The sequence below is a fragment of the Chiloscyllium punctatum genome, chromosome 8, assembly GCF_047496795.1.
Source record: "Chiloscyllium punctatum isolate Juve2018m chromosome 8, sChiPun1.3, whole genome shotgun sequence".
In the NCBI taxonomy this organism is placed as follows: Eukaryota; Metazoa; Chordata; class Chondrichthyes; order Orectolobiformes; family Hemiscylliidae; genus Chiloscyllium; species Chiloscyllium punctatum.
This window is the reverse complement of record NC_092746.1, coordinates 120,813,012-120,824,502: the sequence shown is the minus strand read 5'-3', so window position 1 is coordinate 120,824,502 and position 11,491 is coordinate 120,813,012. Positions and strand designations below refer to the sequence as shown.

At 51.4% G+C, this 11,491-nt stretch overlaps 1 protein-coding gene across 1 annotated transcript in view; it reads left to right on the top strand.

The window, feature by feature from the left end:
• Positions 1–858: 858 nt before the first annotated feature.
• Positions 859–11,491, top strand: part of LOC140480272 (growth hormone-releasing hormone receptor-like) — a 76,385-nt gene continuing 65,752 nt past the window's right edge. Inside the window, exons 1-3 of the mRNA XM_072574982.1 lie at positions 859–921; positions 6,040–6,145; positions 8,753–8,860. Of these exons, the coding sequence (XP_072431083.1) occupies positions 868–921; positions 6,040–6,145; positions 8,753–8,860 (268 nt within the window). The 5' untranslated portion in view covers positions 859–867. The remainder of the gene's footprint in view (positions 922–6,039; positions 6,146–8,752; positions 8,861–11,491) is intronic.

The following is an 11,491-nucleotide window of genomic DNA, read 5'->3' as shown; positions in this document are numbered from 1 at the left end:
GGTGGCAGGGGCTCAGTGGTTCACACTCCTGCCTCACAGCGCCTGGGACCCCAGTTCGATTCCAGCCTCGGGCGACTGTCTGTGTAAAGTTTGCACATTCTCCCCGTGTCTGCGTGGGTTTCCTCTGGTTTCCTCCCACAAACCAAAGATGTGCAGGTCAGGGTGGATTGACCATGGGAAATTGCCCATAGTGTTCAGGGCCATGCAGGGTAATAGGGGAGGGGAATGGGTCTGGGTGGGATACTCTTCAGAGGGTTGGTGTGGACTTGTTGGGCTGAAGGGCCTGTTCCCACACTGTAGGGATTCTCTGAACGCCAGCATTTGTAGTTTTCAGTCCAGATTCCAAGGTCTGTAACAATTTGCTCTGACCTCATGCTTCTCAGTATCGCAATTACATATAAGAACATAATTGCACATCGAAACACTCCTTAAATGTTATGGAGGGTTTCTGCCTCTTCCAGCCTGTTCGGCAGGCGAGGAGTGAAAGCAGGTAAACATAACGATGAAGGAAAGCAAAAGATTAACGTTGGTCAGGTGTCAGAGCATTAACAATCTCCTTAAGTAAATGATCATCAGAAAGTGGCGTGATTTATGATTAAGCCAAACACTGATTGCCAATATCAAAAGATATTTCTCCCTCCATTGACATTTTCTTTTTGTTAACTCATCACTCACCACTGGCCAAAGGTTAAGGCCACCCATCTTTGCTGGTTTTATTGTTCCCCGTGTTATCGGCTGACACAGGATTATGACAGCTCGCACTCCCAGCTGCAGAGGAAGGCTGGGGCTAGGACAGACACAGTGCTCACCGCGCAATGCCAGGGACCTGATGGAAGGGGGCTAGTGGGACATCAGCTTGCTCCTGAGATGAAGACCCTCCTGTGGGGCTGCACCTTGTGCGTGGTCCTTCGTGCGGTTACTGTGAGTATTCTCGCCCACCAATACAGCGTCGGTCTGTCACACACACACCTCGCAGAGCAGCTAAAACAGAGTTTGAGGGACCTGCTGTGGGGAGAAAGAGGCGAGAAAGTTTTTTTTTAAACCCGTAAATCTTTTCTTCTTTTTAAAAAGCAATATCGGGGGAGGAGGGGGAAACCTATTGTTCAAGAAATAAAAACACCTGGCTTTGCAAAGGACAAACATTGATAAAAGTTTATCGGTTGGCTGAAGAGATTGATTTTACCCTGTCCATCATTGTATAGGAACTTTCGATCAGCTTGACTACCTGGAGTCAAAGGAGACTGAAGGGACTTTAGGCACACGTTTCACAAGAAGATAAAGTTAGTCTGCAAAGGAATGCAGGACCGAGAAACTCTTCCTCTTCAGAGTGATGAGGAAGAAATGGACTGTGATGTTTTGTTTTCACTTTGTGGTGAATAGAATGTGAGACTCCGGGGACAGGCAGATTGATTGATCATTTCGGGGGGAGGTTGTTACTGCATTTTGGGTGATTTTAGTCACCCGACAGTTTGTGGGGCTGCGTTGTTCCCACTTTGGGCCAACACCAAAGCATTGCTGGTGCCGATGGCTCAAGTCTCGACACAAAATCGCGATATTGCTCTGACAAGGAGGGAGGCCATTCGGCCTACTCCAGTTCTATCACCTGGAGCCACTGTCCTGCCTTTCCCATAAGCCTTCACGCTGTTTCTATCCAAGTAATTATCTAACGCCCCTCAGGAAAGCCTCAGTTGAACCACATTTCGAGGCAGTGCCTTCCAGACACTAGCTACTCGCTGGGTGAAAGGAGACAATACCAACCCCCACCCCCACCCCCCGTCGCCCTTGCTTCTCTTGCACATCACTTTAAATGCATGCCCTCTCGTTCCTGTTCCTTTCGTGAATGGCAACAGCTTCTCCTGATTACAATGGAAGTGAAGTTGGAAAAGCACAGCAGGTCAGACAGCATCTGAGGAGCAGGTGCGTCAATGTCTCGGCCTGACACCCTTCATCAGGTCTGACGAAGGGTGTTGGCCCGAAATGTTGCCTTTCCTGCTCCTTGGCTGCTGTGCTATTCCAGCTCCACATCTATTGGTTCTGGCTTTCAGAACCTGCTGTCCTTACGTTCTCTCGATTGAATCTGTCTGGCCCCCCTCAAGGTTTTCAACACCTCCTCTCAGCCTTACTCCTTCCGGGGAGATCACCCCCGATCTCTTCTGTCTGTTCTTAACCACAGGCTGTGAGATCCTGGTGAGACCTTCCTCGGCCAGCACTGACCTGTTTAGGGCTGGCCTTAAATTATCCAGGCCACTACACCGAATCACAGCGCTGCCATTAGGCTGGAGGAGGCCATTAGGCCCATCATGTCTGCCCCAGCTCTCCATACAGACCCTGCTGAGTACCTCACTCGAACGAATCTGTTCTGGCAATTGGTGTATCTGGGCCTAACACTCAACCGTGTTGAGGGAGGGGAGAGGATGGGAGGAAGGGCAGTTGGGGGAGGCAGGGGAAGGAGGGTGGGGGGTGGGTTGGGGAGTGTCAATTGCTGTGAAAGCAGCTGAACGGAGAGCGCAGTGGCACAGAGGCAGGAGGGTGCTCTGGGAGGGTGCCTCTGAGGCAGGAGGGTGATCTGGGAGGGTGCCTCTGAGGCAGGAGGGTGATCTGGGAGGGTATCGCTGAGGCAGGGGGGTGATCTGGGAGGGTATCGCTGAGGCAGGAGGGTGATCTGGGAGGGTATCACTGAGGCAGGGGGGTGATCTGGGAGGGTATCGCTGAGGCAGGGGGGTGATCTGGGAGGGTATCGCTGAGGCAGGAGGGTGATCTGGGAGGGTATCGCTGAGGCAGGAGGGTGATCTGGGAGGGTATCGCTGAGGCAGGGGGGTGATCTGGGAGGGTATCGCTGAGGCAGGAGGGTGATCTGGGAGGGTATCGCTGAGGCAGGAGGGTGATCTGGGAGGGTATCGCTGAGGCAGGAGGGTGATCTGGGAGGGGCTGTGGGAGGTGTTATGGGGGTTACTCGGGATCACATGCCAGACAGATGTGGGGGCCACACCCTGGGCCTGGCAAGTGTGGTAGGGATACCCCTCTGAGGGGTCTTAGTTGGGGGCAGGTGGGAGAGGGTGGAGGTTGCCTCCATGTCCCTCCCCCACTCCCCAATCCACATTGTAAACATCCCACGGAGCTAATTTTGAGGAAAAGAGGTGATCATCTTCGGGTATCCATGAAAGAATTTAAAACCCGGTTTAGGTGCTGTTCTGCCATGTACTTGGACTGTGAGGACCCCTCTATACCGCCCATGAAAGCCTTTGATTGGATGAATCACCAATACCGGGGACGGGGCGGATAACGCTCCTGCTGGACGTTTATTGGTGTTTTCCCCTGGTTCGGGATCACTGCCTGGAAGCTCCCCCTGTTGGAGTGTACCTGTGAAGGCAGGAGTCACGAACACTGCGATGCCTCCCCACAAAGACCAGCCAGAAAGCTCACTGGATCGGGTCCCAATCAGGCCCCCAGGGGAGGGGGGGGGTGCTGGCTCGTTAACGCCGTGGGGAATGGGTTCAGAACCCACCATGAGAGGTGGTGAAATTCACTTAGAAAGGGAAGAAAATCTGGGATCTAATGGTGACCAGGTAGACATCGTTAGTTTGAAAAAAAAAACCCCCATCTGGTTCATAATGTCCTTTCTAGGAAGGAAACTGCCATCCTCACCTGGTCTGAGACAAAAACAAACTGCAGATGATGGAACCCAAAGTAGACAGGCAGGTGGTTGGAGGAACATAGCAAGCCAGGCAGCATCAGGAGGTGTAACCCTTCCTCAGGACAGGGGGGGTGGGTGTCGGGGGGAGCTGCAGGTAAAGGGGGTGGCAGAGGCAGGTGGTGAAGTAGGGGCGGGTGACGACAGGTAGAGGGTACGACCTAGTTGGTCAATGGGAGGATGGAACCCGGTTGGCGGCAGTGGAAGGGAGGGGGAGGGGCTGGGAATGGAGTCGGGGGGGATGGGGAGGGAGGGTATTTGAAATTGGAGAACTCAGTGTCGAGTCGTCCGGGCTGGAGGCTGCTGAGGCGGTTGATGAGGTGTTGTTCCTCCGATTTGTGGTGTGGTTTGTTGTGGCAATGGAGGAGGCCAAGGATGGTCATGTTGGAAAGGGAGTGGGAATGGGGAATTGAAATGAGCGGTGACTGGGAGGTCAGGTCAGTCCCTATGGATCCTTACCTGGTCTGGCCTACATGTGACTCCCAATCCATGGCAATGTGGCTACCCTCTGGACAATTAGGGATAGGCAATAAATGCTGGCGATGCCCATGGCCCTTAAATGAATGACTAAAACTCCTCGAGGCCATTTATTCCCTTATTTCCACCTCCTCCCATCTTCTTTACTGACTCTCTACCTTCCTCCACTGCCTCCCCATCAAGGGCAGGTTTTGTTTTTCACTCATTAATGGGATGAGAGCATTAAGTGCCCCTCCCTAATCGTCTGGAGGGCAGTTGAGAATTGACCACAATTCATGTTGTTGAATTTGCCTGGTTCCTTTTGTATCTAGATGAGAGTGATGCTGGAAAAGCACAGCAGGTCAGGCAGCATCTGAGGAGCAGGAAAATCAACCTTTTGGGCAAAAGCCCTTGTATCTAACTGATTGTATTCAGGATATTGTTCGCGACGGCTCCTCTTCCCACTCCACAATCTCTGCTGCCACCAAGGATTAAGCCTTTGATTCTTTCTTGTGTTCAGTTCTGGTCACCTCTTTATAGGAAGGATGTAGATGCTTTAGATTTACCAGGATGCTGCCTGGGTTGGAGGGCTTGTCTTAAGAAGAGGGGTTGAGTGAGCTGGGGCTTTTCACGCTGGAGAGACAAAGGCAGAGAGGTGACTTGATAGAGGTGTACAAGGTAATGAGAGGCACAGGTAGAGTAGATAGCCAGAGACTTTTCCCCAGGGCAGAAATGGCTGTCATGAGGGGTCTTAGTTTTAAGGTGATCGGTGGAAGGTTTAGGGGAGATGTCAGAGGCAGGCTCTTTACACCGACAGTGGTGGGTGTGTGGTAGTGATAGTAGAGTCAGAGACATTAAGCAACTGCTGGATAAGCATATGGACGGCAGTAAATTGAGGGGAGTGTAGGTTAGGTTGACCTTAGATTAAGATAAACGCTTGGCACAACATTGTGGGCTGAAGGGCCTGTGCTGTGCTGCACTGTTCTATGTTTCTCTTATACTGCTCCTCAATAGCATCTTCTAAAAACACGGAGCCATGTTTCACCAGAATGTCGATGTCGTTGTCTCCCAGTTCTCCCTCACCAATAGCTCCCTCTCAGCCTCTCCTCTGTGGCAGCGTTATCCAGCTGCTCATCCCACATCTCATCGCAACCTGGAAAATCCTTCAAGACCCTGATCTGAAGAAGGGTCACTCTCAATTCTCCAATTTCAAATTTCATGTGGATCTCGCTCTTTGTACACCTCCTCTGCAGCAGTAAGATTGTATTCCTTGCTCGGTTCTATCACCCTGTGATCTTTGTATGTTATAAACTGCCTGTACTGCATACAGAACAAAACTTTTCACTGTACCTAGGTACATGTGACAATAATAAATCAAATCAAAAGCAGATTCAAATGGCCAAATGGCCTAATGCTGCTCCTATCCCCGATATTTCTGATGGAAAGGATACTATCCTTTGAGTATGATTTGGAGATGCCGGTGTTGGACTGGGGTGTACAAAATTAAAAATCACACAACACCAGGTTATAGTCCATCAGATTTAATTGGAAGCACTAGCTTTCGGAGCGCCGTCCCCTCATCAGGTGAGAAGCTTTGAATAACTCTGTTAAACACGCTGAAAATGCAGCAACAGAATAAGTTTGAGAGTTGGTTTATCAGAGAGATGAGGTTTCAAATGAGACAGATGGCCTTTGTACCTCCAAGAATACCTCATGCAGGAATTCTCACAGGCAGGGAATAAAACTTTCTGTGGTTCGTCAATAAGAGGGATTCAGACTGACTGTGACAAGCTGTGGTTCAACAAGTCAGGTCAATGAACGAGATGGAATAGCAGCACTGCGTGGTTTCTGGACGCGAGTCTAGCTGACTGTAATTGTCTCACCTCGTTTAGGTAATCGGGAGATTGCATCCGGAATGTGAAATTCTAACTGAGATAAAGAGAGATGAAGAGCAATGTTTGCAAAGTATTAAAGAGAACAGCAACGCTTCTGGCCAGGGTAAGCAGCTCACATTACTGAAGTTAATCAGGATTTAATTTGTTGGGATCGATGTGCGTAAACATCGCAACACTGCTCTCAATTTTTCTGTTCAAACCAATTCAGCGTTCAGAACACATGCCTCCACTTCCTGAGCACAGGCTTTAAGCCAGAAGATCAATCAGGCTTTGTTTTCAAAGATGTTTTACACGATCTCAAAAGGACCAATCCAAAGCTGAAAATGCTCAGCTTCAGCGTTGCAGAGAGACCAGGGTTTCAGACTTAACACAACCTACTTCTGGAGATTTAATAGGAGGACACAGGGGAAGTTGGGAGGTGGGTGGGTGGGGGCGGGGGAGAAGATGGGGGGGGTGATGGGGAGAGAGTTGGAGAAGTCGGGGGAGAGAAATGGAGAAGTGGGGGTTGAGAGAGATGGAGAAGTGGGAGGAGAGAGATGGAGAAGTGGGAGGGGGAGAGAGATGGAGAAGTGGGAGGGGAGAGAGATGGAGAAGTGGGAGGGGAGAGAGATAGAGAAGTGGGGGGAGAGAGATGGAGAAGTGGGGGGGGGAGAGAGATGGAGAAGTGGGAGGGGAGAGAGATGGAGAAGTGGGGGTGGAGGGAGATGAAGAATGGGGGAGAGAGATGGAGAAGTGGGGGGGAGAGAGATGGAGAAGTGGGAGGGGAGAGAGATGGAGAAGTGGGGGGGAATGGAGAAGGGGGGAGATGGAGAAGTGGGGGTTGAGAGAGATGGAGAAGTGGGAGGAGAGAGATGGAGAAGTGGGGGTTGAGAGAGATGGAGAAGTGGGAGGAGAGAGATGGAGAAGTGGGAGGGGGAGAGAGATGGAGAAGTGGGAGGGGAGAGAGATGGAGAAGTGGGAGGGGAGAGAGATAGAGAAGTGGGGGGGAGAGAGATGGAGAAGTGGGAGGGGAGAGAGATAGAGAAGTGGGGGGAGAGAGATGGAGAAGTGGGGGGGGGAGAGAGATGGAGAAGTGGGAGGGGAGAGAGATGGAGAAGTGGGGGTGGAGGGAGATGAAGAATGGGGGAGAGAGATGGAGAAGTGGGGGGGGGAGAGAGATGGAGAAGTGGGGGGAGAGAGATGGAGAAGTTGGGGGGAGAGATGGAGAAGTGGGGGGGAGATGGAGAAGGGGGGAGATGGAGAAGTGGGGGGAGAGAGATGGAGAAGTTGGGGGGAGAGATGGAGAAGTGGGGGGGAGATGGAGAAGGGGGGAGATGGAGAAGTGGGGGGGAGATGGAGATGTTGGAGGGGGGGAAGAGATGGAGAAGTGGGGGGGAATGGAGAAGGGGGGAGATGGAGAAGTGGGGGGAGATGGAGAAGGGGGGAGATGGAGAAGTTGGAGGGGGAAGAGATGGAGAAGTGGGGGGGAGATGGAGAACTGGGGGGCAGATGGAGAAGTGGGGGGGAGATGGAGAAGGGGGGAGATGGAGAAGTGGGGGGAGAGATGAGAAGTGGGGGTGGAGAGATGGAGAAGTGGGGGGAATGGAGAAGGGGGGGAGATGGAAAAGTGGGGGGGAGAGATGGAGAAGTGGGGAGAAATGGTGAAGGGGGGAGATGGAAAAGTGGGGGGGAGAGATGGAGAAGTTGGGGGAGAGAGATGGAGAAGTGGGAGGAGAGAGATGGAGAAGTGGGAGGGGAGAGAGATAGAGAAGTGGGGGGGGAGAGAGATGGAGAAGTGGGAGGGGAGAGAGATGGAGAAGTGGGAGGGGAGAGAGATGGAGAAGTGGGGGGGAGAGAGATGGAGAAGTGGGAGGGGAGAGAGATGGAGAAGTGGGGGGGGAGAGAGATAGAGAAGTGGGAGGGGAGAGAGATGGAGAAGTGGGGGGGAGAGAGATGGAGAAGTGGGAGGGGAGAGAGATAGAGAAGTGGGGGGGAGAGAGATGGAGAAGTGGGGGGGAATGGAGAAGGGGGGAGATGGAGAAGTGGGGGGAGATGGAGAAGTCGGGGGGGAGAGATGGAGAAGTGGGGGGGACTGGAGAAGGGGGGAGATGGAGAAGTGGGGGGAGATGGAGAAGTCGGGGGACAGAGATGGAGAAGTGGGGGGGAGATGGAGAAGTTGGAGGGGGAAGAGATGGAGAAGTGGGGGGGAGATGGAGAACTGGGGGGCAGATGGAGAAGTGGGGGGGAGATGGAGAAGTGGGGGGGAGATGGAGAAGTGGGGGTGGAGAGATGGAGAAGTGGGGGGGAATGGAGAAGGGGGGGAGATGGAAAAGTGAGGGGGAGAGATGGAGAAGTGAGGGGGAAATGGAGAAGGGGGGAGATGGAAAAGTGGGGGAGAGAGATGGAGAAGTTGGGGGGAGAGATGGAGAAGTTGGGGTGGAGAGATGGAGAAGTTCGGGGGGGAGATGGAGTAGTTGGGGGGGGGAGATGGAGAAGTTGGGGTGGAGAGATGGAGAAGTTGGGGGGGGAGATGTAGTTGGGGGGGGGAGATGGAGAAGTTGGGGGGGAGAGAGTGAGTGAAATGTTGTTGATGCATAGGGGTGGTGTAGAAATAAATGGGAAGAACTGTAAGTTAAATAGAAGGCTATGAAGATGAGAGAGAGCTGCTCGTGATTAAATGGATTGCTAACCGATTTACCCAGCATGCCTTGCTTCACTCTGTTGTCTCTAGGCTGCCAGGCCGTATGGGATGGTGTGTTGTGCTGGCCCTACGCTGCTTATGGACAGACTGTCAATGTATCCTGTCCAAGGATCTTCTTACAGTTCAACCCAACTTTAGGTAAGATGCAATCTAAGAATAGCAGTTATGGTACAGAAGGAGGCCATCTGTCCCATTGTGAGTGTGGTGCTGGAAAAGCACAGCAGGTCAAGCAATACCTGAGCAGCAGGCCTTCACTGGTTCTATGACCCTAGTGCCAACCTCCTGCCTTTGCCCCATATTCCTGATGGAGAAAGTGAGGATTTCAGATGCTGGAGATCAGAGTTGAGAGTGTAGTGCTGGAAAATTTAAACAATCCTCGGATAAGCACATGGATGATGATGGGATAGTGTAGGGGAACGGGCTGAGAATAGTTCACAGGTTGGTCCTTCTTGATGAAGGGCCTGTTTTGCGCTGTATTGTTCTATGTTCTAAAAGCACAGCAGGTCAGGCAGCATCTGAGGGAGCAGGAGAATGTACGTTTCTGGCATAAGCCCTTCGTCAAGAAAGACTTGCGCCTGAAACGTTGATTCTCGCCCTCGGACGCTGCCTGACCTGCTGTGCTTTTCCAGCACCACACTCTCTGCCCTCCTATCCCTGACCACTATTTCTGTCCACATAACCGTCCACTCCTCTCTTGAACATCTCCATTGACCCTGCTTCCACCACATTGTCAGACACTGCATGCACACCCAAACTGCTCGCTGGGTGAGAAAGGTGCTCTCTCCCTTGCTCCATCTACACATCTTTTTAAATCCATTCCCCCCCCGGTTGTTACACCCTTTATGAATGGGAACAGCTTCTCCCCATCTCACGAATTTGAAAGCCTCCTACTTACATTGATCCAGACCCTTTAACAGGAAAGTGCCCCGTGGAGTCTTATAAAACTGGGAGGCACGGTGGCACGGTGGTTAGCAGTGCTGCCTCACAGCGCCAGAGACCCCCCGGGTTCAATTCCCACCTCAGGCGACTGACTGTGTGGAGTTTGCACATTCTCCCCGTGTCTGCGTGGGTTTGCTCTGGTTTTCTCCGACAGTCCAAAAATATGCAGGTCAGGTGAATTGGCCATGCTAAATTGCCCGTAGAGTTAGGTGAAGGGGTAAATGTAGGGGAATCGCTTCGGCGGGTCGGTGTGGACTTGTTGGGCCGAAGGGTCTGTTTCCACACTATAAGTAATCTAATCTAAAAAACAAAGGTGTGAGGAGGCATTAGCTCCGATGACAGATAGTTTGATCGGAGATTAGGTTTGATGGAGTGTCTTAAAGGAGGGAGGAGACAAAACCAGGCAGCGGGGTGTCGGAAATGAATTCTGGAGATTGAGAAACAATACAGTCATACAACACAGAAACAGACCCTTCAGTCCAACTCGTCCATGCTGACCAGATATCCCAAATTCATCTAGTCTCATTTGTCAGCATTTGGCGCACATCCCTCTAAATCCTTCTTATTCATATAACCATCCAGATGCCTTTTAAATACTGCAATTGGCACAGCAAGGTGGTTCAGTGGTTAGCACTGCGGCCTCACAGTGCCAGGGTCCTGGGTTTGATTCCAGCCTTGGGTGGCTGTCTGTGTGGAGTTTGCACATTCTCCTCGTGTCTACGTGGGTTTCCTCCGAGTGCTCTGGTTTCCTCCCACAGTCTAAAGATGTGCAGGTTAGGTGAATTGGCCATGCTAAATTACCTGTAGGGCTGTGTAGGTTAGGTGCATTAGTCAGGAGCAAATATAGGATAGAGGAATAGGTCTGGGAGGGTCACTCTTTGGAGGGTCGGTGTGGACTTGTTGGGCTACAGGGCCTGTCTCCACACTATTCTAGTGTAGCATTCTAATTCTAATTGTACCACTTCCTCTGGCTGCTCATTCCATACCCATTACACCCTGTGCATAAAGAAAGTTGTCCCTTTGATCCTTTTTATACCTTTCCCCTCTCACCCTAAACCTATGCTTTCTAGTTCTGGACCCCCCCACCCCTGGTCTATTTACCCTATCCATGCCCCTCATGATTTTATAAACCTCTTTAAGGTCACCTCTCAGCCTCCGACGCTCCAGGGAATAAAGCCTGTATGAATTTCTATGAAATCCCTCCCTCATTCTCCGAAACCTCAGGGAATATAGTCCTGAACAATCAGTCTCTCCTTATTTATCAGCCCTGCCATCCCACGAATCAGAACCAGAGTCATACTCCTCAAGTGGAACAGTGTGGGGGGGGGGGGGAGTATGTTTGGTTTTTGTCCCTAACTTTAGCAAACTTGAATTTTCTTCTGAAAGTATGTACAAACATCACGGGCCAGGATAATTCTGGAAAACTGAAGCATAGACTAAGACAGACAAGGTTCACTTTGTGCACCCTCCTGTGGACCAGTGATTGAAGGATTGAACGATGAGTGGCATTGCTGACTAATTATGTTAATTATTCTCCAAAGATAAAACCTACGACAAATCCAAATGACAGGCGAGGAATCCTGCTCGACGCTGGAGAGCTATTGGAAACCTGACTCCAAATTCATGTGTTCCTTCTAAGTGTGCTATGTTCACTACATGTCAAACCTCAGATACCATATGCTCTCTTCCTCCTGTTAGGCCTCAAGCCTGTCTTTTGTTGAGCAAAGTAATTCGGACATGACCCCCGGCACGCCGTGACAGAACAGTGCAGAATTCACGAGTGTTCAAAAGGATGTTCTGGAATCCTCTGGCCTGCATGGGTTGGGGGTG